This window comes from Bactrocera neohumeralis, chromosome 3 (assembly GCF_024586455.1).
Source record: "Bactrocera neohumeralis isolate Rockhampton chromosome 3, APGP_CSIRO_Bneo_wtdbg2-racon-allhic-juicebox.fasta_v2, whole genome shotgun sequence".
Classification (NCBI taxonomy): domain Eukaryota; kingdom Metazoa; phylum Arthropoda; class Insecta; order Diptera; family Tephritidae; genus Bactrocera; species Bactrocera neohumeralis.
Genome location: NC_065920.1, coordinates 68,685,052 through 68,710,856, shown reverse-complemented (window position 1 = coordinate 68,710,856; position 25,805 = coordinate 68,685,052). Strand labels below are relative to the sequence as shown.

Sequence of the window (25,805 nt, the reverse complement as noted above, 5' to 3'; positions counted from 1 at the left end):
AAAAATTGAGATATCATGATGAACACTTGGTACACGTATTTCTTGGCTCCATAAGAAGGTTAAGTTCGAAGATGGGCAAAATCGGCCCACTGCCACGCCCACAAAATGGCGAAAACCGAAAACTTATGAAGTGTCATAACTAAGCCATAAATAAAGATATTAAAGTGAAATTTGGCATACAGGATCGCATTAGGGAGGGGCATATTTGGACGTAATTTTTTTGGAAAAGTGGGCGTGGCCCCGCCCCCTACTAAGTTTTTTGTACATATCTCGGAAACTACTATAGCTATGTCAACCAAACCCTGTAGAGTCGTTTCCTTCAGGCATTTCCATATACAGTTCAAAAATGGAAGAAATCGGATAATAGCCACGCCCACCTCCCATACAAAGGTTATGTTGAAAATCACTAAAAGTGCGTTAACCGACTAACGAAAAACGTCAGAAACACTAAATTTTACGGAAGAAATGGCAGGAGGAAGCTGCACCCAGGCTTTTTTTTTTAATTGAAAATGGGCGTGGCGTCGCCCACTTATGGATCAAAAACCATATCTCAAGAACTACTAGACCAATTTGAATGAAATTCGGTATATAATATTTTCTTAACACCCTGATGACATGTACGAAATATGGGTGAAGTCGGTTCACAACCACGCCTTCTTCCAATATAACGCTAATGCCTTCATCTGATGCCTTCTCAATATAATATATATACATTAGGAACCAATGATGATAGCGGAATAAAACTTTACAAAAATACGGTATTTGAAAAATATGTAAATGACGGATAATGAAATCTCGATTATCACTTTATCAAGCGAGAGTATAAGATGTTCGGTGACACCCGAACTTAGCCTTCCTTACTTGTTAAATAATAATGCTTTCACGAAACCAACCGTTATTTCATCAAATGAGTTCAGAGGGTATTTGAGCTTTTATTAAAACAATTACCTTTAAGCTATGTATACAAATTTTTAAGTTTCGGAACTTTACTCTTAATTTAAATATTTTCAAGCTAAGAGCTAGCTTATGTTTTTTGCAAAATGAGAACCATATATCATACACTCGTATATATTTCTCATTAATTATACCGGGTTTTCCAATAGGTATGGTATAATTTCTAAGTGTCGTTTTGACTATTTTTAAGATGTCGTGATCTATAGTTCTTTTTTCATTGCATTTGTATACAATTTAAATTTTATTATCAAAATAGTTTTAACTTGTCATGCTCTTTTGCCATTTTATGGTCATAACAGCGATGCGGTAAATAAGCAAAACTGCCGATTCTGGTGCGAAGAAAATCCACAAATTATTCATGAACAACCATTATATTCAGCTAAATTAAAATTTTGGTGTGGTTTTTGGTCTGTTGCAATCATCGGTCCGTACTTCTTTCGAAATGAAGCTGGTGACACCATTACTGTCAATGGAGAGCGGTATAGATCGATGAAAACCAACATTTTATGGGCGCAGTTGGAAAAAATCGATCTTAATAACAACTGGCTCCAAATAAAGTATCAAGACCTTTGTCTTAATTAAGATATAGAACTGTAATTGGCTCAACAATTGTGACATGGAATGGCTTCCAAGAAGTTGTGATTTAACACCATTAGACTACTTCTTGTGTGTTTATTTAAAGTCATTGGTCTTCAGCAATAAACCAAACTCTTCTTAAGCTTTAGAAGTCATTATTGAACGTGCTATTCATGATATACGACTTAATTTAGTAGAAAAGGTATTGGGTTCATTGAATTGACTCAAATTTAGTGGATATCATGATTCCTAGGTTCATAAATGTTGGCAATCGTATAACATGGGATATTCCTGTCGTAATTTATTTTCCTAAATTAAAAATGAAAACGACCATTGTGAAGTTCGTTGCTTAAGTCTTTAGTTTGTTCCAACGATCTGCATACATGATTGACTATCTTACAAAGCGCAAGAAAATTGAATAAACCTGATTTATTTTGCTAATAAAGCTCGCCAAAGTTAATTCCGCAAGCGGAAATAAACTGTTCGTTAAATCCGCGAAAGTACCAGAATAATATATACATATATACATTTACATACAGACTTACTAGCATAGGAATTAGCGATAATTTGTAAAAGTTACAAAAGCAACAGCAACAATATGCTGCATACGGACCTATGTATATATATGTGCATATATGTTTATATGTATGTATATGTAAAATTTAGAGCAACACACGGAGGGCAAACGCTGCGGCCTGGGAATAAATTCTGCTTTGCACAATTCCAAAATTAAAACAAACGGAAGGTGACTTGGCAAAGTGCCGTTAGTTTCGTTTTTAACTGTTTTATTTTCATTGCTACTATTGTTATTATTATTTTTTTTTGTTAATTATCCAGCTATGTGGTGGGAAACTTGGCTCAAGCTCCACCTTCGACTCAAACAATGGGCAACGGCGTAATTTTTTCAATGGTTGCTATAAATATAAAAAAGAAATGAAAAAATAATAATAGGTAAAGAAAAAATAAGAGAAAATGTAAAAAAAAAAATTTTTTAATATATAATTGAAAAAGTGGCGTTTTAGCTGCTCAAATGTTGCAGTCAGTGATTTCAAGATTTAAGTGGTTTTGAACTAGCTGGCAGCGATATATGTTTATATTTGTATATATGTATTATAAAAATACCAAAAAAAAGTTATTGTAAATGAATATTTAAATATGCATGCCTTAACCGTGCGGTCCTTCAATTTATTTTTTTTTTTTGAAGTTTTTCAAATAAAAAAACTCATATAAAGATAGGTATTTAAAAGAAGAAGAATAAAACTGTTTTTTTTTTGGTAGAAAAATTGATTACAACATTTTTATAATAAAATATATTTATAATAAATTATTCAGTGATTAAAAATATTCATGTAAAAATTGATTTTTACCACAAAAACTCACCACACAATTCCATTTTATTGAAATTAATAATTTTGTAAAATATTTTGATAACTTTTTTTTCGTAATTAATCACTTGATGCAACTAATTTTTAGAAAAAATAAATTATACAATTTTTGCAAAATTAAATTATATTTATCTTATAAAATTAGCACACTACTTTTCTTTAATGAAATTATTTCTTTGAAAATAAACATAATTTTTTCATAAAAAATTTTATTTTTACCATAAATGTTTTTACCATAAAAATTTTATTTTTACACTTAAAAATATATTTCCTTAAAATAGTTAATTACTTGATTACACTAATTTTTAAAAACATTTTTATAAAAAAATAATTTTACCATAAAAAATTAACACAATACTTTGCTTTAATGAAATATTTTTTTTTTCAAAGAAAATTATTTATTTTCATATAAAAAGACTTTTGAAATTTGTTTTAAAGAAACTTGATGAAACAAATTTTTAAAAAAGTATATCTTACAAAAAATATTTTTGCCATAAAAAAATTAACACAATACTTTCTTTGATGAAATTATTTATTTGAAAAGAATATTAAAAAATAATATTTTTTTTTATAAAAAATCTTTAATTTTACTTTAGAAAAACTAAAAAATTAGCACATAAGTAATAAACTATTTATTTGAAATCAAACATTATTTAAAAAAAAACTTTGTTTTTACCTTACAAACTCACCATATTTCTATCCTTAAAAATTAAATTAATCAATTGATTTATAATAAAAATTTAAAAAAAAATTATTTTTTCCCCGAAAAATCTCCACACTACTTTTCTTTAATAAAATTATACATTTAATAAAAATATATGTTTTTTTATAAAAATATTATATTTTTTGAAATTAATTTTTTTTAATTAAATATTTATAAATTTGTTTTTTTAACACTAAACACCATTTCACACGTAAGAAAATACATTAAATAATTACCGAAATTAAGAGTTTCTCAATAAACTCTCTGGTGCACCTTAGTATTAAATGCGTCTGTTATACCCATGTTTTATTCAGTTCAAGATGGCTACATTTAACCGTTTCTTTCATGGATTTCGCCACAATCAGTTGCATTTTTTTTGCCAACAAGTTCGTGATTTTTGCAATTAAAGTTTTTGCTTTAGTTTATTTGTGCTGCAGCCAAAAGCCTTCATTCGCCTCAGCTTGCGGTAATTTGTTGCAAGCAAAATGGTTGCTCAGTTGTTATTGTATTTGTTTATCCATTGTTACCACGCTTGCTTGCAATTTGTAAGGTTTGGAGCAGTTTGGCGCGACAAGTGGTGTTTTGCGTTATAAATGGAGTGATGGAGAAGTAGTTACAAAGTAATGCTTTAGAAAAGCAGCTAGTGCTGGAAAGAAACCTATTGTATTGCCCTGAACATATTAAATTTGCCGTGAACTTTGTAACACCCACAAGGAAACGCATACAAATTGGCCCATCAAAATCAAGAAAATGATCCTTTTTATGCTATAAGAAATGTGCCTAAGAAGGGTATTAATGCCTCGGTAAATTTAACGTGTTCTCTTGTTTTCATTATATTCTGACCTTAAATATTGACATTTTTCATCACGCTTTTAAAAGCGGAAAACTACTCTTCTCAGTTTTTTTGATCGCCAAGTTGTACTCTTGAGAACAATATCATCTACGGATACCAGTATTAACTTGGAATTTATCTCCCACCTGCTGAAGGCTAACAGTAGTTAAGAATTGTCCATGCATTGGACCCGTGTTCTTTGGATTGGAATTGCGTTTATCCCATCCGGCCTGCATACTTTATAAAGTTGTGATTATAAATCATTGGCAAGTCCCCTCAAGCCTCCAAACACTCCTTTGTATGTCTACTCCAAGCAACTCCTCTAACATTTCTACCTGTGATCCAAATCTGTCGAAATAACCCGTATTCTTGACTTCCTTTTCTATAACCGTTTTATATAACTCATTACAAAAATACAGTTTTTAGTTATAATCCTTTATATATATCATTATAATCCTCCCATCAAGATCCCATAGGTTTGTATATACTATATAAAAGCCAGAAACCATAAAAACCTATGAGCTGTCAATGGCTAATGATTTACAAAATGCCATTCGTTAGCGTACAGCTCTTATTAATATTATAATATATACATTGTGACAAAAAGTACCCGGAAATTGTTAATAATACGAAAAATATTTAAATATTCATCAATATTTATTAGACGTAAGACACTTATTCCAACGATTTTTCCAGTCCTCGAAAGAGTTTTCATAAGCACGTTTTGGGATGGCCTTCAGCTCCTTAAGCGAATTTTGTTTTATCTCTTCGATCGACTGTAAACGGTTCCTACGGAGCGTCATTTTCAGTTTGGGGAACAAGAAAAAATCACACGGTGACAAATCTGGTGAGTACGGTTGTTGATTGATGGTATTAAGTGCGTTTTTGGCTTTAAAGTCGGTCACAACCGTGGCTGGATGCGTTGATGCATTCTCATCGTGTAAAATCCATGAATTGTTCTTCGACAATTTTGGCTGTTTTTCGGCGAACGTTCTCACGCAATCGCCTCAATTCGACCAAAAAGAACTCCTTATTGACCGTCTGTCTTTCTGAAACAAATTCATGATGCACCAAACCACGACAATCGCAAAAACAATGAGCATCGCCTTGATTTCTGAGCGGTTTTGACGTGGTTTTTTTGGTTTCGGCTCCGTCAATTCCATTTATTACTGACTTGTTTGCATTTATAAAGCTCTCCATAAATGTGGGATTGGAATTCACAGGATCAAACATGTCCAAAGAGACCTGCTTACAGTAATTTTTTTGAAAAAAATTCAGCTTTATCGGGACAAGTCGAGCAAGAACGCGTTTCATACTCAAAATATCCACCAAAATCATTCGAAGGGACTTGCAGGAGATATCGAGCTATCTTGCCATCTCCTAACACTTACCTGACGATTTTCAAGCAACATATTCTTCACTTTTTTATATTTTCATCAGTTGAAGAGGTCGAAGGTCGACCAGAAAGAGTCTTCAACATATCTGCAACGATATCTCGACCGTCTTAGAAGGCTTTGTACCATTCGTAAGCTTGTGGTTTTGATAAAACTGATTAACCGTAAGCCTTGTCCAACATTCGCAACGATTTTGGTTAGAAGTATAAAATTTGAGACAAAATTTTTGTTCGAAATTTTTATCCATTGTAAAAATCGCAACGCACTACTGAGGTGTACCGACTTAAGCAGCTGCCTTTTTTGTATTTTTGTCCATTGATCAAAGTATAACTTAATTTATAAAACCTGCCATGTCTTGTAATATATACTCTCCAGACATTAGGACTTTTAACTTGTCAGACTACCTGCTGGACTACGTAGAGGATGAAGGATGGTATCCTGCAAAGAAGGATTGAGACAGGTAGTTGGTTTACTTTTTCTTTATAATATCGCTTTCGCAATTGAAGTCCATCTTTCGAGGTGGGTTCTTTACTACAATAATTGCAAGCAAACCGTTAATAAAAGATTTTTTTCTTACTGAAACGTGAAGTAGCTATACAAAGCTCTTTAATAAGCAGCTGTCCAATATTTATGATTACTACTTAGGGACTTTAGAAATTCTCCTTGATAGAGTGAAGAAATATACTGGGATACAACTTGTTTCCTAGTATTAGATACTAGATAGCCTAAGCACTAAAACAAGGTAATGAAAAATAAAACAATCTAAAGGCTAACTTCTACTAATAGAGCTTTACATAAGAGGCACTTTTTTTTTGAAACCGCAGTGATAATGGCAATGATCGGATCACTATCAAATTTTTCTGCATGTTCTGTATATAGTTCTCCATACAATGACCTACCAGTTTTTTGATCTGATTGAAAATAGAATTTGGCAGACCATAAATGACAAACATTTTCGATAAAATTAAATTTTTAAATGACAAAAATTTTCGATAAAATTAATTTTTTTTCGATTTATTTTTTCGACCAATGATCACTATATGGAAAATACCTTATAGTAGAGTATTTTATTTGTTAGGTTTCATCAACGGAGAAGGCCCAAATCATTGCAGTAGTAGAAGATCCTATTAAGCCCAATCGTAAATCGAGTGTAAATCGAAAAACTTTATATTTTTTCTTCAAAAAATTTACTATGCACTACACATATTCCTAAAATATGTAAAAATATATCTTTAAAGTTTAAAACAATTTTTCCAAAAATATCCCTTTTTTAAGCAGTTTCACTAGGTGCTCTCCTAAAAATGTTTTAATTGTCTAAACATTTCGAACTCCTTATTTGAATCTCACTTGAATTTTTATAGTAATTTTGGCAGTGAATCAAAGGCTTGAAGCTTTCAAAACTAAATATGAAAGCTATCCCATCACTTGTCAATATTTTTCACTAAATTCTCCAGTTTTTTCTGAAGGGAATTGGATTAATATTGAATTTTTCGTCGGTCTGGAGCTTTTTAAGAGTGATAATATTTGGTTAAATATTTAATGCGTAAGCCAAATTAGTATATTATTTTATTGCTCTTCGGTTTATTGGATTGTGATAGGAGGCAATTGAAAAGTAAAGTCCTCTCTCGACGAACAAAAGCTAAACTCTATAAGTCGCTCATAATTCCCGTCCTGCTATATGGTGCAGAGGCTTGGACGATGTCAACAACTGATGTGTCGACGTTGCGAGTTTTCGAGAGAAAAGTTCTGCGAAAGATTTATGGTCCTTTGCGCGTTAGCCACGGCGAATATCGCATTCGATGGAACGATGAGCTGTACGAGATATACGACGACATTGACATAGTTCAGCGAATTAAAAGACAGCGGCTACGCTGGCTAGGTCATGTTGTCCGAATGGACGAAAACACTCCAGCTCTGAAAGTATTCGACGCTGTACCCGCCGGGGGAAGCAGAGGAAGAGGAAGACCTCCACTCCGTTGGAAGGACCAAGTGGAGAAGGACCTGGCTACGCTTGGAATATCCAATTGGCGCCACGTAGCGAAAAGGAGAAACGACTGGCGCGCTGTTGTTAACTCGGCTATAATCGCGTAAGCGGTGTCTACGCCAATTAAGAAGAAGAAGATAGGAGATTCATCTAAAATCAATCTGACAAAAAAATAGTTTTATTAATAGATAACTTAGTGCCTGATTGAAGCTTTGTTAATTAACAAAACGGCGACCTCAGGATAATTTTTTGCATATTACCGGCAAAAAATCTAACTTAAAAAGTCCTTCGATCATTCTTAGTTTTTGAGGCTTTCAAAAAGTTGTACGTATTTCATTGAAATCCTATTTTTCTTCTTTATTGTTCTTCCGTTTCAATGTTTGGTGGCAATTGGAAATTCCAAGTGTAACCAGGACCTTGATCTTTCCAACGGAGTGGAGGTCTTTCTCTTCCTCTGCTTCCCCCGGCGAGTACTGCGTCGAATACTGTCAGAGCTGGGGTGTATTCATACATTCGGAGGACATGACCTAGCCAACGTAGTCGCTGTCTCTTAATACGCTGAACTATGTCAATAGCGTCGTACATCTCGTACAGCTCATAGTTCCATCGAATGCGGAAATCTACCAAAAAAAACACAGTTTTACCAGCTCTCGAACTTTCCAGAGCTCCCGACAAATGCTATCTCTCAGATATTGATATTTTACGAAAATGCAAAAAAAAAAAATTTTTTGTTTATTCTTGATGTTCCTATCCCCACTTCTGACTTGCGTTTTGAAAGAATGTTTAAACTTAGATCTTCGGTTGTCCGTTAGATAAGAAACACAGTAAAACAATTTCTCTTTCTGAACTGGCGTAAAAAGCCTTGAAAGGAAACTTCACAGTGATATTACACTGAACTGAGAATGAAGCTCTCTCTCTTTAGTAGTACGGATATGGTAGCACCAAAACTGCCCACTACGCTTCCAAAAGTTAATGTGTGCTTAAAGTACATTAGATTCTCCACTTCTACAGTTAGCAATACTTAATTACCCACACCGTAGCGGTAATTGTCTTTGCGTTACGGCAAAGGTCTACACTGATTTTCCCATGAAAAATCTAGATTAACATATCGCCATTGTCTCACGCCAACCCCAACTGCCGATGTGCATCACACACATACACAGTGAAGTTGTTCAACTCATAAATTTGTATATTTATCTGAGCAAATGTTGGGATTTTTGCAACATCATTAATGGCAATGCGATCTTGACACGTACATGCATACATTTGGCGAAAGAGTGATGGGAGGGGGGCAGGCGGAGAGTTGGCAAGTATTTGTGCGCACTCAAGTACATTGCATTTATTGCATTTTCCTTATATATTTAGCTTTTGCTTCATCCTATTTCGTGAGAAGCTTTTCGTAGATATTGCAATTCCTTGCTATTGTTGTTGCTGTTGCTGCGCTGCCTTGTAATTGTTAACTTTGAAGTAATTAAATGTTAGTAGATAACAAATGAGCGATAGTTGGCAATTTAAGTTGCTAATGAATGATCAACAAGGAGCTGATATAAATCATCCTCAACTCCGTCTCCGCATCGTGGGGCGTTAAGGCTGTCAACGTCAAGGTTTGGCCAGGTAATTGCGTTGCTGTTGCACATTTTAATTGTAGTAGAAGATAAACATTCTAAAGTATAATTAATGAAGCACGGAGAGCTGTGGGTGTTCAAATATACCGATGACTAATATTGTAATCGAATTTCTGTAAAAAAAACTTCCGACTTTTACTCCGAAAAATCAAACTTTTGCTTTTTCTTCTAATGACTAGATATAAATTTTGCAGAATTGTCTTGAAATATTATTAAAAATTTTACACCGAATTTTTTCTATTCCTTCGAATTTTTTTATTTTACTCCCAATAACTGGAAATAACATTTGCTGGTACGTTTATAAAGATGAACAGTTTTCTTTAAAAATTGTTTAGTACTATAAATTCTACAGTTTGGCATTACTCCGATTTATTAAAAATATTTCTTTTACTCCGAAAAATCTAAATTTTTGATATTTCTTTAAATATTAGAAATAAGTTTTACGAAATTTTCTAGAAAATTGATTGACATGTTACTCCGAAATTTTTTCACTTCACTCCGAATAATTAAAAACAACATTTTCTAGTACGTTGTTACCGTGAGATATTTTCCTTTAAAAATTGTTTAAACTTTAATTCAATAAAGTCTACAATTAGAATGACTCCGAATTAGTAAAAATACATTTTGAGTCTGTAATTATGATTTTAACAGTAAATATTCCGAATTATTTCAAATAAGCAAAATACGTTTTAAACAGTAAACTTTTTCTCTAAAGATATATTTAATATTATACTCCGAATGTTGTTTTTTATTCGTAATAATTACTATAATCTTTGTTGGTGTGTTTTAACAGTAATATTTTCTTTTAAAACTCCGAACATTTTAAGGTGTGACGTTATTCCTAAAAATTAGGAATAACTTTTGTGTCTAGAATTATTTTTGCAAATTCCTTTTTAACCAATTATTGCATCAGATGATTTCAAACCTTAAAGTTGGTTCTCAGTTGACTTTGTGTTTACTTGAACGTACATACATACATACATACTATTATGAAACTCCGAATTTTTTTTACCTTATTTTAAAGATCTGTTTAGCTGAGTGACTCCTATGATTTTATAAAATATTCCTAATACAAAGAAATGAAAGTTAATTTATTTTCGGAAAATCCGAAAAATATTCAGAGTCTTTGCAGAAGCTAAAAGTTGTAATACAGATTCACAAGTATGTCAAACATATTTAAATGGTAGTCCTAATCTATTGCGGCTAGAGCAAAAATGCTCCTTTGTAAACTATTAAAAGCAATTAAAAGTGACTCTTTCTAAATCCGAAAACTTTATTTAACCACCAAAACGAGTGTTAAGCCATAAACTCGTACTACAATACAATAAAGTTAGAATTTACGAATACTGAAAGTTTTTTCTTTTGTTTTGGGTTTTTAGTTTTCTCAACACTTTTCTAATACTACGAAAATTGTCCGAAAGGTTAAAAAAAAACTTTACATCGGCACCATGATATTTATTTTCGGTATTACAGCAAAATTTAAAACATTTATTTTTTTCAACTCTCTTAGAATATTCCGAAAGTTTCCGAAAAGAAAACAATTTTTCTTATGACCATGTTATCTTTTGTTTTTGGTATTACAAAAACCATAGCAAAATCATTTAGTTTTCTCAACTCTTTTATAATACTCCGAAAGTATGCGAAAAATTAAAAAAAATTAACATTAAAACATAGTTTTGATAGTTTTCGGTTTTATAGCAACAATAATATTTAGTTTATTTCAACTCTTTTATAATACACCGAAAGTTTCCGAAAAATTAAAAAAATATATAAATTAGAATCATAGTATTTTCGATAGTTTTTGGTGTTACAACAACATAAATATTACGATAGTTTTGGGTATTGCAACAACATAAATATTTTGATTAATACTCCGAAAGAGTCTCAAAAGTTCAAAAAATCTTAATAAGCAATAATATATGTAGATTTTTTTTAATAATAATAGTAAATAAGTGTTTTCATCAAACTCCGAACATTCTCACAATGTTGTTGTTGTAGCTACTGTAGCAGCAGAAAACATTCCGGATGTAATTTGGAGGAATGCTGCCGGAACAGAATTTTGAATCACAGCAAACACTTAAAAAGGTATATATGTACATACGTACTTACATACATATATTGAAGAAAACTCATCCATTTCAGGAGCATGAGTTGTCACTTACCTTTCCAAATCATTCTGCTGACCACAACTTCCCTCCATTTCCAATAAATTATAACACATTGCATTGCGCATAAATATTTTTTTTTTACAAAATAATTTATTTATCTCTGGTAATGTTTCAGTTGCTTACTTAAACTAATATTTTTTGTTTTCTTAATTTACATTTTGTCTTTTTAAGTTCACTTACTAATAAAATATGCTTAATTTATAACTATTTGATTTTCTTCCTTTTAACTAATTTTACATATGCCCGCACAGGCGCATGCGTGTGCACACGCTTACCTAGTAGATAATGTAGAAATATATATATGTAGTATATATATAATATATTTTGTATGCATGTATATATAAATAGCCTAACGTATAAAATATGTATGCATATATGCATATATATGTATGTATGTATGTATGTATATATGTATATGATTTTACGTTGCTATGTACTAGTACAGTTTGCGGCATTCATTTAAAAAAATGCAATATGCTCATTTTGTGTGTGTTTTAAAACTATGCAAATACAGTTGTAGGCATATGTCTGCGACGGTCGCGGTCCGTTTGTGTCCAATTTCATTGAGATTTGTAGCTTAAATATTAAATGTAGAATTTGTTCTAGCTTCATGCGATCATAAACAACTGAACTATGTATATAAGTTTGTATATATGTACAGTTACATTTGCATTAAAGGCTAAATTAAGTCTAGGCAGCTTACGCGTCTAAAAATCAGTGTAAAGAACTTTTGCTTTTTATTCAAAAATTTTCCTCAATTTTGTTTTTCTCTTGTATGTACTTGCACAGATGTAGTTATCTTTGTTTTGTATATAAATGTATATGTATAAAAGGTATGTATACTTGTTTGTTTGTTCATTTTGGATGCATTTGTTGTTTTAGTTTTTTGTTTTTCGTTTGCTTAGTCTTGCCTGCAGGGACTATTTATAGTAAAAAGCATTTGCAGCTGTTTTTGATTAAAACTTATCCCTGATATTGACATTTAGTTTCGAATATTTGCAATCTATGCAGGAATGAAAAGTTTGACAGTTATTTAGTAACATGATTTCTTTGCTTGAATGTGTGTGTAAGAAAATATTAAAAAAAAAAAAATTATAACTGCATATGTACATATTAATTGTATGTGTGTGCATTTTTGTTTACATAGAATACACAGCGACTAATGGTTGTTCAAAATGTTGATTTAAAAACATCCAAATTAAAAAAAAATAAAAAAAACATTCTACAAAAAAAGAAAAAATATTCTAAAAAATAAGAAATGGATTAAAAAATTCTAAAAAAAAATCGAGGACAAGATTAAAAAAGAAATATTGAAAAAATATGTTAAAAAATTATTTAAAAAATTGAGGAAATATTAAAAAGAAATTTAAAAAATTCAACGAAAACGAAAAAAAAACAAAATTAAATTAAATACATGTATAATAAAATATTAAAAATATTTTCAAACAAAAAAATTAATCAGAAAACATAATATACAAAAAATACCTAAAATGGTAGGTATTATATTTTATAAAAAAAGCTCCAATAAGAAAAAGAATTTAAAAAATTTTAAATTAACAAAAATTAAAAAAAAAATTGTAAAAAAGTGTGGAATGAGTTTATATAAAAAAAGTTATGAAATATTAAAAAAACATAATAATATGTAAAAAATTTAAAAGGTTAAAAAATAAAAAAAAGTACAAAAATGTAAAAAAAGCTAATTTGTAAACAAAAATAAAAAAGAAAACAACAAAATTTACCAGAATTAAAAAAAAAATAAAGCAAAGAATTTAAAAAATTTTATATATAAAATTTAGAAAATCTATAAAAATTAAGTTAAATATTTTTCACCTATTTAAATTAATATTTTTATAGATTTTTTAAATTTTATATTAAAAAAAATTTTAAATAAATATATAAATTACCACAAAAAAAAAATTAGGTAAAATATTTGAAAAAATTTAAATATAAAATTTACAACTAAAAATAATTAAATTCATAAAAAATGCACATACATATGTAATAAAGTACAATAGCATGCACGCAAACAATCCACTAATTTCTAAAGCATAAAAAATGTCTGCTCCACCACTAGAGCCACACCGTAATATGCCGACAGCATATGTGGCGCCCGCACTCAGGACAATGCGCCGCCGCCGTGCGTATTCCACTGCACCTCGTTCATGGACGGCAATGTTTGGTGCATTTGATGACTGGCATTTACCGTTGCATTGTTCGCGGCGCCACCATCGCCGGGTGAGTGCGCAACATTATTGTTGTTATTGTTGCTCATGCCACTCAGATTGTTGTTGTTGCCCGTGTTATTGTTGCCGTTATTGTTATTTGTTGTTGCTGTTGCACTGCGCGTACGCATAACATCCTCGGCTTGCGTGCAATGCGGCCGTGGACCAGGCTCCGGCGTGTAGGTGAATGTTAGACCCGTTGCATAAATGATGCCATCGTTGCGCACCAGCGAGATGGGCACCTGTGTGGGTTGGCGTACCTGTGGGGTAGAGGGGGGAGGGGAATAAAAATTTGCGTTGAGTGCTTGGAATATTGGTAGTTTAGTTTTGAAAATATAGAAGTTGAACAAAATATATTTATTCATCAGCAGAGAAAATTAGAAAGAAATCAGATAACAAATATTTAATTTAAAAATAATTCAAAAAATGTAGCAGAAATATGAAAAAACAATTGGGGTACTCACAACCCGTCGTAAAGCATCGTAAAATCGTAAAGTTATAAATTTTTACACTTGTTTAAAAAAATTGTTGTTGGATTTCATACAAAAATGAGTTTACACATTTACAATTCTCAATGCTATTTTTTCGAATCGTTATAACTTTTAACTTTATGAGACTTGTGAAAACCCTAAATAAATATTTTGGAACAAAAGGAAAATTATAAACAGTACATAAAAAAAAATAAATTAAAATTTAAAAAAAAAAAATATTCTAAATTACAAACAAAAAACAACTTGAAAAAAAATCAAAATTTAAAAAATTCATAGTTTGAACGATCTTTAACAATTTAGAGTAAATTAATTAAGATAATTTGATTTTTTATATTTTATTATTTATTTTTATAGATAAATATTCATCCAATCAAAATATTAAAAAGTAAAACCAAAAAAACGTAAACGAAGGACAAAAAAAAATATTTTTAAATTAAAAAAAAATAAATTAAAATGCCCATAAAGATTCAATTCTCATCTATTAATTAAACACAATTTTTTCTTGAAGATTAATACAAAATTTGTATATTAATATTTTGGCATACATATGTATGTATGCACATATTTTGAAAAAAAAGAAAAACAAAAACAAAAAATAATTATACTCAATACTTGTATTAATATTTATATTATTACTATTCATAATAAGATATATTTCTAATTAAACTTTTCCACTCACCCATAACCATTCACCACGGAATTGTGAGATCTCCGGCACCACACACAGCAGTGTTTCCGTGCAGCGGTACATTGTTTCCGCCTCCACATCACCGAACCAGACTTGCAAGTGCGGCGTAAAGTTGTCGCCGCTCAGTTCCAGCATCGCTACATCGCCGCCGCCATTCAAGTTGAGCGAATTTACAATTGGCACCGGTGTGACTGGGGAGCTAAGAAAGGATTGAAGGAGGGATTTTATTTATTAATAAAAAATAAAAATTTGGACCAAAAAAGTTTTAAATAAAATGTTTGTTAATTATTTCCACTTTAAGAAAGCTTTCTGGTACAGATAGGTACACCATAAACATTGTTCATCAAACTCACCCCACAGGACCCATTCCTTCGTAAAACTGATATTCAGCTTTGTCTGTCGAGATGATCGTCCAGCAAGCGCCGTCGTTGATCATTTCTTTATTTGGTTCTTTCGGACATGGTGTCGCTTGGAATTGTATGATTTTCTCCTGTGACAGACAGAGATACATATGATCCGTGTCCTTCATGTAGAAAGCGCATTTATGCAATTGCGACACCGGATCGTCAGCCTCCAACAGTGCCATTTGCTTGTCCACTTTGCGTATGATGAGGCGTGGCAGTGCCATACCCGTCACCGAACACACCAGTTTCACCGTCGCACCATAATGTATGTAGCCATCGCGTACCTGAGGGGTTAGAGGAAGGAGAATCCAAGAAATTATTAGAGATTAAGAAACAAAAAATAGAAGAAATTTAAGAAACAAAAATTGAATAAAAAAAAGAAAAAATAATAATAATAATTTCAAAAATTGATAAAAATTCAAAAATAAAACATTATATAACTACAATAACAAAAACTACATATCGTAGCACAGACCTGAAACTCCTCCGACTCCGATTCATTGTCGTCGAGCAAATGTATCGTAAAGGCGCCCCACTGCGTCGACGACGCATGAAAGTGTCCATTCTCCACATGCAGGTAACGCGTCGACACCGTTTGCGAGCGCAGGCGATTGAACAGCGCCACATTGGTCCCGCTCGCTATGCATAAATCGGCATTTTTCAGCGATTGCTTCTTCTTCGATGGCTTCGATATGACTTTAATGCGTTTCGAATTGAACACACCGATGTCGTGCCCATTGCCGTAGAACATCTTCACCGACAACATAAAATGCTTACGCTTATCCGAATCGGAAATGAACAGCGTCTTGGCGGCGCAATATTGCTTGCCATTTAAATCGAGTTGTTGCATATCCTGATCCGAGCTGCCGATGCCGATGAAGGCGCACAACTGAGCGCAATGCTCACCCTCGCCCTTCTGCAGCATCTCCTCGTAGCGTCGACGCCAACCGCTGCCAAATAAATAAATGCACGGTGGTGGGCAAAAGAAACGCTTCTCATTGCCGTATGACTTTTGCGCGACCTGGAAATGAATGCAACGTGCAAAAGAAGGAAATGTGGTGAGTAATTGAATTATATTAAAAAAATAATAATAAGACATTTTTTAAATCACATTTTTATTGGCGGAAACCACAAGAATGCCAAATTGACAAACAGAATAATTGCAAATCAATAATTGCAGCAAAAATGCGATCACTGCGCGGTTTTACATTTGAGTGGCAGCGCAAGCACAAACAAAATCAACAACAACAACGAAAATACGTATACGAATCGTTCATTGCTATTAAATTACAGTTCAATCAAATTTTTCACAAGTCGCCATGCAAATTGTACTCGGACCGCGCACCAATCGAAATATTAATACAAAACAACAGCAACTGCCCACAGGTTGTATGTATGTATGTATGTATTTCTGAATTTTGAGTTGCGGTTGCACGAATTGTCGCTAATCACCCAAGCAATCGCTTTAACAAGTGGATCAGCGTAAGTCATTCGCCGGCGCGCACATGCCACCGCTCGACTGCCTGCATTGTCTACCGCACATACTCAATATCTGAACTAATAGTTGCTTTTGGCGCGGCCCTTGGTCGGGTGCTAACTGATTGATTATTATTTTTTGCTGTCGTCGCTGCCTGCAACACTTGTTGCGGCCAACACCACATCCTTCACACTTGGCTGCATGCAAAAATTGTAAGACTGCCGCCAGCCAGCGACTGCTGCTGCGCCTTGCTTGCTTGCGGTGCAGTAATGAGCAATGCAATCAAATAATTGTATTTAATTAATGAAAATTAAAATTACTGCAGTTTTTTAACTTTTTTACGTATATTTTCATGCTTTCAATTTGTCTATTTGGCATTGTTGTTTTTATTATTGTTATTGTAGTTGTATTGTGCATTTGATTGATTTTGGTTGCAAATTTTTGTCGCTAATTGCTTTGTTGCGGTCGTTGGAGTTTTTTTTATGCGATTTCAAGTTATGATTTAGATTTGATTGAGGCGGATGGATGATGAGGCATGAAATGAAATTAATTGCGTTGAATTGTGTTTCGCTAAGCTTGAAGGCGACGTAAACATTGTAATTTTATTATATAAGTGCATGGTAGAACTTTGAGTGAGAAATTTTTAATATTAAATAATTATTTTGCAGGATCGATGTTTTTTACGCAGTACAGGGTGAGACTGATTATCCAAAATTTGTGTTTTTTGTTTTTAATCTACTACCAAAGACATTTAATTATAAAAAAAAATGTCATTTATCAGCGGCTAAAGACTTCAATATTTATTCTAAAATATTAGTTCTAAGAGAAAAATTTTTTGTTTTAGTTGTCTTTCAAAATGATTAATTTTGTAGAAATAATGAAGTTGTCTTCGTTTTGAGAAGGAATAATATTAACCCAACATTAAAGTACAAAATTTATTTAATTTTTAATTAATAAGGGTATACGGTCTGAAATCTGAAAGTATTATCATAATCTCGGGGTAGCAGTACATAAATTACGTTATAAAACTTGCACCATTTTACGTGAACCTATCATGAACATGTTTTTAAAGACTTCATCCTATCAAAGTGGAAACTGATCAATCAAAATAAATAAATACTGCATTGCTGTGGTTTTTTAGAAGCGAAGAACAATCCTAAAATAAATTCATAATGATTACTGTCGAGTGACAGTCCTTTGGCAGATAAGAATTAAGTTTCGGTAGGGTTACGCAGATCAGGCTGTCGAGGGACTTTGGATTAAAATTAGTATTCATCAAAAATTGGGAATATGTCAAGCTCTAAAGAGAAGAAATGCTATTTGCTTTCAATAGTATTTGTTGATGTTTTTGGTGAAGAACCTTTACGAGTTATAAATGTGTTGGGATTTTGTTCCCAAATTGGAAAAATTTGGGATAATCGCAGTTTTTTAATTAAATTTTAAGGGTACCAAAGAAGTATACCATTAGTATTAAATTCTGTAACTATTTCATTAAAAAAATACTTTCTCTTCACTTTTTAACTCAAACAATTTTTCTGTCTACACAAATCACTTTTCATTCACATCCTTTAAGCATTTTTACGCCTTTGTGCATATTTCTACAAAAATATTGTGCAACTAAAAATATACAAACAATACAGAATTAATTTGTGTCGTTGAATTGCAAATAGCGCTCACCTTCGCATGTAGAATCACAATGACCATATCGTTGCGTTCGCGCATATAACGCTCCATTGCATCTCGTGTCAATTTTTTATCCTCAATATGTGGCCGATATGGCACACCAACCGCATTGGAATTCAGACCTGTAGACATGAGTGGGCCACAACCGCCACCACCACCACCGCTGCCAGCATTCAAACCGCGCGGCAGCATTGCAAGATGATGTTGTTGCTGCTGCTGTTGCTGATGGTGTTGCTGTTGATGATGATGTGGCGAATTGGGTGGCAATAAACCACCACCGCCGCCAGCGCCATGATGTACCGGCGGACTGGGTGGTGTTTGCGCATAAGCGCCACCTACACCGCCACCAAGTCCAAAGTGCGGCATCTGTGGCAACGTTGCAACAGCTGCCGATATGGCTGCAGCGTTATGCGATTGCAATATGGACGTGGGTGGTGATAACGAATCGTTGAGGTCGTGTAAATGCGGTGAGTGATGGTGTAGCAATTGTTGATGGTGCTGGTGTGCTGGTGAGTGCTGTTGTTGTTGCTGCTGCTGCTGCTGTTGGTGATGATGATGCTGGTGACCGTTGGCTAAGGTGCTAATAGCTGTGGGGCTATACTGTTCCAAGTGATGCTCCAATGCGGTTGCAGTGCTGCTGGGAGGGGTGCCAATATGGTAATCACTATAACTCTTCATTTAGCGAATATGAATGCGACGCTGTTGCAGGCAAATGTGTGTAGAGGCGCGTATATTTCCATGTTTGAAAACTACACGCACGTAGAACACTTAATATTATATGCTAACGTTTACTTATTTGGACGTATTGTTTATTTCCGCTGTGTAAAAATTTGGCAGAGTTGCGTTTAAAAAATTTGGCACTTGCGTTACAGTGTGATATTTAGTGATTTGGTGGCGCGTTTATCTCTTTTACGCTTAACTTTGTTTAGCTCCGAGTTGTGGTGTATTATAAATAAAATATTATTTGATATAAAAATTACTACACGCTTTTGTTTATCACACACTCACGGCAATTTATTAATGGTAGTAAAAACGTACCAAACAGTTAAAAACAACACAAAACTGCACACAACACACCAACAATAATGCACAGTGGCGACGAAAGGAAGAAGCAGCGCGACCGCAAACTGACAGATGTTCACGCTCCCATTCGTTCTAAATGTTCACAATTGTTTCAAATACAAATTGCATTTACAAGCGACTGTTATTGCACTTCACCGAAGTCCTGCATTTATGTTAAGCACTTCCTTACACTCAATAAATTCGAACTGTTTAGTATTTTGTCTAGCACAAGCGCGTTTATGTTTTAATTTTAAAAGTTATTTTCATTTTAAAGTTAAAACACCGACTGAGCGCTCCACAGTTGACTCGCTGATTTTTGTTTCGCTGTAGTTTTGTTTCGTTGCCAAACGTACGCAGTGCCAACAAGCAATGCTGCACCTTTCACTCAACGGGAATTTTTTAAGGGTAAATTTGGTGAAAACTAGTAATAAGTTTTGTACAAAACGTTTTAATGATAGTATTTTAGTACTTCAAATTAGTCTGAAAACTCTTTTTTACTGTAAAAAGAAAATTTATTTACCAATTTCTCTGCTAAATTTCCAAAAATAAACAAAATTGTTTACCGCTTTTATTCCCTTACGGCTTAATGATGAACATGGCAACACTGCTACGCTCTTGACTGCGCCAGAGAAAACGTAAACGACCGACGTCGACGCTGCCGTCAACAGCGCGCTGCTCACAGCCACCTTAGCGATTCCAGAGGCCGCGTGGATGTTCTCACGCTAAGCAGCGACGCCTGCAGCGACAGAGCTGTCACCTGTTAGCTTCTCGTCGTTTTCCCACGGTCAGCGGCATTTCTTATTTACGTTTCGTTTCTTCCTCTTGAGTGAAGTGTTTCGTTGGCAGAGGATGTGCTCTGTGGATGTGTGTTGTGTTTGTGTGCTTTTATACCCGTTTTTTATTGTGATAAGCGTCGTGATTTGTGTATTAATGAAAAGTTTAAAACAATTTGGATATGCAAATGTGTATATTAGTTCGTTTAACCTCAGTGTGATTAGTGAATAAGTGAGTGTAAAAGTGCGTAGAAATGCCGGCCGCTGCGATCAACGAGATGCTGCTCCAAATTAGCGGTGGAAGTGATGCGGCATAATTGTGTGCACATACATATGTACATATGTAAATATTAACGGAAGTAGAATTTAGTTAAAGGAAATGGAGCTTGCAGCAGGTAAGTGGGAAATTTTTAAATATATTTGGGATGTTTACTTTGGCAGTGTATTAAATTGATTAGCAACAATTAGCGAAATTTAGCAAACTACCGTATGTGTCAGTGTTGGCAGTGCTGCTGTTGGTTGACACTTGGCGTGACCAAAATTAGTGTTATGTGGAATTGCTGGGGGAGATTTGTGTAGGCGTTAGATAATATTAATTATTAATTCTTTATTTTTCGATCTAATAAATTCTTGCCGATATTTTTATACTCTTGCAACTTGTTGCTACAGAATACAATAGTTTTGTTCACCTAACGGTTGTACGTAGCACTTAAAACTATTCGAGATTGATATAGGGTTATATGTACATACATATGTATATATGTATATGTATGTATGTATGCATATAAATGATCAGGATGACGAGACGAGTTGAAATCCGGGTGACAAAGTTTTGTACGATGAGAAGAGGATCGGCATGCAATAAATGCTCGGAAAGGGATGAAATAAGATTATTGCTTAAAATTTGTTGATACTTTTTCACTTTTACAGTTTTATCCGGATCGCCCGCGCCTGACGGTCCGTCTTAGGCACACATTTCTGTTCTCCGAATTTACATCGCACGTAGTACTATGGTATCTACGAACCGGCACTTAATCACTAGGTTTCGTCTGATGAGTGGACTATCTCACTAATCTACTAGATTTAGCATTTGTTAATCTCGTCACCGTAAAGATTTAAATTTATTCTTTATTCTACTCTGAAATTTCTCTGTGCGACTCTGACTTAGCACAATCTGTTTCTCAGTAGAGAAATTTATCACATTGTCACTGCTGATTTAGACACTACAAGGAGCGAAAAGTGCGACTTTTATTATTATTTAAAACGGCAATAAATTTTTAATAAATTTTAAACGATTGATTTTTTCTGTCAAAAAAAAAATTCCAATGACAGTGAGGAAATGGAAAATAAAAAGAAAATGGAAACTTTTATTGTCAAACAATTTTATTTACTTATACCTGCAATGTTTTCTTTTAATAAATATTAAACGATGTGATTTTTCCTGTCAAAAACAGCTGTTTTATAAATCTCCAATGACAGTGAGGACAATCTAGATTAGTGAAAAGATTAAATGTAATAAAATCACTTACAATTTTTGGTCGGAACATTAGCCAAGCTAGGCCAAAGCTTTGGTCAAATATCAATTTTTTTGTTTGGAAACTGCCATTTTGTCAAACAATTTTATTTTGCTTATTCCTGGGCTTGGCTTTACTAGATTTAATATTACTTTAACGAAATCTGTTTGTTTTTAATTTCAGAGAATCTAGTTCAGAGATATAGTGGTCACGGCAAAACGATTCTATTCGGAGGATCTCTGGGAGATTAGCAGCAGTTCCTTTCCAAATAAATATTTTCCTAATACTAACTCTTAAAATACAGTTAAAAAATACCATAATATGAGTACACATTTTTAGATCAATAAATTTAAAAGTTTTCTAAGAAAAAGTTCTGAAAAATTCGCTTTTTCGGCCTTCTAATTATATATAACCACTTAAGGTGGGGTCTAGTCTAGAAATTTGAAAAAATCCTTTTCATAATTCGATATTTTAGATATTTAAAAGTATCTCTTTAAAATAAATTTTCATAATTCATAATATTCCCGTAGTTATAGCCATTTTTGTGTCATAGTAACTGGACCGGTTTGAGCTGCAGACGTAATTTAAAACGCGTTTTCCTATAAACTATTTACGGTGCAGTTGCCACAATATCTGAAGTTCTAATCAGCCGATTTACTTATTTTTTGCCTTCCTAATGTTCGATGTTCGATTTAGTCATCACTTTGAATAAAAAATGTTCGCGAAGGCTGACTAACGAAATCATTATGTGCAATAATTCTTTAAATGTTCAAATGGCACGTTTCTTTTCGTATTTTAAATAACTATATGTGATTCAAGAAAACTTTCCCATTTCGTGCATCTATATTTTTCGTTGCATTATATGTTCCCATTCGTTATTCTTATGAGAATTTAGAATCTTACAAGAATTACCTCCGTCCTAAAATATTGCATAAAAAAGGTTTTAAAGGGAAGTTACTGTTGGCGGTCATAATTTCCAAATGTTAAAAAGCAAAATTTCGTCATCATAATTTATTAGAATCATTTTAGCCAAGCTTTTCAAGCGCATCGAACACATGAAGTCTAAATTCGACAAATATTCTGGTTCTGCATTTTATCAAGTCGCTCAATATCGGTGTCAGAGGGCAGGTAGTGGCAGAGAGATTACCGAAAGTTTCCGTGAAGTCTGAATTTTTGCTCACTAAAATTAAAATCACCGAGCTGTGGGACTAGATATAAGGGTAAATTTCAAGGACTTGTCTCTTCAATAACAGCAACAGCGACAAAGTACAAATTCTGCTCTTCTCTTTTTTATTAGTATTTAAATTTGTATAACCTCACTCGTTCCGTCTGTCTGTACATACGCAAACTAGTTACTCAGTTTTTGAGATATCGATCCGAAAATTTGCAAGCGACATTTTCTCCTCTAGAAGCTGTTCATTTGTCGGAATCGTCTATATCGGACCACTATATGATGTAGCTGCCATACAAAATGATCGGTCAAAATTAAGTTCTTGTATGGAGAATTCTTTTACTTGCTAAGATTTCATTCCGAAATTAGACGTGGATTGTTGCCTAAGGCAATGATATGATCTCCGAAGAATGTGTACAGATCGAATCACTAAAGTATATAGCTGCCATACAAGCTGATCGATCAAAATTAAGTTTTTGTATGAAAACTTCTTATTTGAAAAAGGTAATATAATGGGTGATCCTTGTAGAGGTCAAGAGCCTTTTTTGTATTCCGTGCGCTTCGCTCAAGCTATGATCAACATAATGGGCCTACAGAACGTACTATTCGCAACACCATCTTGAGACCCATGCATTCATTATTGGATAATATTCGACCGAATAGACCACGCCCAGCACGCAGTGAAGAATATATAGCAGCCGTAGCTGAAAGTATACATGAAGAACGTGGAGAGTCGATTCGGCGCCGTTCGCAGCAATTACAACTGACGTATGGAATGATTCGGCGCATTATACGTCGAGATCTTAAATTGAAAGCGTACAAAATACAGCTTGTGCAAGAACTGAAGCCGCTCGACCTTCCAAAGCGGCATCGCTTTACACTATGGGCTCTAGAAAAGTTCCAAGAAGCTCCGATGTTTCCGAGCCAAATTTTATTCAGCGATGAGGTCCATTTCTGGCCCAATGAATATGTACATATGTAAGAAAAATTCGAAGAGCAACCTGAAAAGATTCAAGAGCTGTCATTTCATTCAGCAAAACAACGGGAAATTAACACGTATGCTTTGGTGTGGTTTGTGGGCCGGTGAAATCATTAGTCCATATTCCTTCAAAAATGTTGTCGGTGAGAACGTAACCGTCAATGGCGACCATTAAAGCGCCAAAATAACCGACTATTTGATGGCTGAAATTGAAACTCGTGATCTCGGCGAGATTTGGTTCAATGGATCAATGCATTAATTGAGAGAACCCCACGGTGAGCAGATAATTTCACGTTTTGGGCTGCTCGATTGGCCACCAAGATCGTGTAATTTCACAACGTTAGACTTCTTCCTGTGGAGATACGTGAAGTCTAAAGTCTATGTGGACAAATCCGCTTCGATTCAGGCATTGGAATGAAACATCACGCGTGTCGTTCGTCAGTTACCAGTCGAAATGCTCGAAGGAGTCATCGAAAATTGGATTCAACGGATGGACCATGGGAGACGTAGCTGCGGCCAACATTTAAAAGAGACAATCTTCAAAACCTAAAAGCCAAAGAACGTTCTTTCGAATGATAGTAAACATTCCCTATTAAATTTGAAGTTTCTGTGTTTTTTCTTAAAAGACTAGGGAACCTCGAAATGGATCAACCTTTAGCTTCCCAACCGAAGTTATCGTTTTTTCTTGTTTCTTGTTGAAATTGAAAATACAAAAAATAATATTTTTTTCTTCAGACTATAGTTTCGAAATGACCTCGTAAATATTTTCACTTTGTAACAATTCTTCATAAGCAATTAAAATTTAATTCGCTTTCATTTAATATTATTTTGAAAAAACCATCAACGTTTGCTTATAATTGCCGTTAATTCCCACGCCTTGAAATCAATAAATGGGTTAGCGTATCACCGGTGGATTGAAAGACACGCTTTCTTACAGAAAATTACTTCTACCTCGCATAGAGAAATGTATGTCTGCCTTCTCAAAAATGTAAATATATGTACCCGAGTGCGTGTAAATACCTTGGAATATAAGTTTATATGGCATGTACATGATGTATGTCTTCCAAGGCAAAAAGTTGAAACCACCAGTGCACTATCATTACGTTTTAAATAATTAAATTATAGCGCGGGAATATTTGGACACGCTGTCATCTGCCACAATTGATTTTTGATTGCATAACGAGTTGGTCAGCGTTCTTTTCACATTTTTCAATTTTAAACACTTCCTAAAAGGACATAAATACCGACTGAAATTAACACGTATGTAGACAATTAGATACTAATATACCGTTCAATTATTAATTGAACTAAGTACTTCTCTCGTACAAAGGATGTGGAACATTGGTCTGACAGGTTAGGATTACCTGAAAAAAAAATTACCAACTACGATTGGATGTTTAATTTTTGTTCTACTAACTTTGATCGGCCGCTTAATAGACCAAAGACTAGTTATATAGATTCAGCTTACAACTGAGTTCTTTTAGAGTTTGGAGCATAGTTCCAATAAATAAATGTCGTTGGGTCATAGCCGAAAACAATATAAACTGTTTGAGAAATAACCAAGCTCGTAAGACTCCGTCAAAATATTAGAACTGCTTATTCTAAGCCAATTAGCTGCTGTAATCAGTTAGTCTGACCGTAGATTAACCCTGGATAAGGTCTAGTAAATACCTCCAGTTTAAAATTTCCTCTGATAGAGATTGCGTGGAAAGTGCGCAAG

The 25,805-nt window shown here is 33.6% G+C and overlaps 1 protein-coding gene across 2 annotated transcripts; it reads right to left on the bottom strand.

Moving 5' to 3' along the window:
- Positions 1-11,678: 11,678 nt before the first annotated feature.
- On the bottom strand, positions 11,679-19,982 carry LOC126752479 (suppressor of hairless protein). Of its 2 annotated transcripts, XM_050463296.1 has the most exons (6): positions 19,625-19,982; positions 18,581-19,515; positions 15,902-16,447; positions 15,376-15,710; positions 15,014-15,221; positions 11,679-14,103 (listed from the first exon to the last, which is right to left on the bottom strand). In XM_050463296.1, exons 2-6 carry the CDS (start codon positions 19,262-19,264, stop codon positions 13,738-13,740), a joined length of 2,139 nt encoding a protein of 712 aa, XP_050319253.1. In that variant the 5' UTR covers positions 19,265-19,515; positions 19,625-19,982; the 3' UTR covers positions 11,679-13,737. The 2 variants fall into 2 exon arrangements, with proteins under 2 accessions (XP_050319253.1, XP_050319252.1); XM_050463295.1 differs by having other exon boundaries at positions 18,581-19,982.
- Positions 19,983-25,805: the final 5,823 nt, after the last annotated feature.

Excerpts from the sequence above, each read along its gene's own strand:
- LOC126752479 (XM_050463295.1), bottom strand. The coding sequence starts at position 19,264 with ATGAAGAGTTATAGTGATTACCATATTGGCACCCCTCCCAGCAGCACT. Across the intron at positions 15,711-15,901 it reads CGGAGTCGGAGGAGTTTCAG|GTACGCGATGGCTACATACA; the intron begins GTCTGTGCTACG and ends CTAACCCCTCAG. Across the intron at positions 15,222-15,375 it reads GAAGGAATGGGTCCTGTGGG|CTCCCCAGTCACACCGGTGC; the intron begins GTGAGTTTGATG and ends ATCCTTTCTTAG.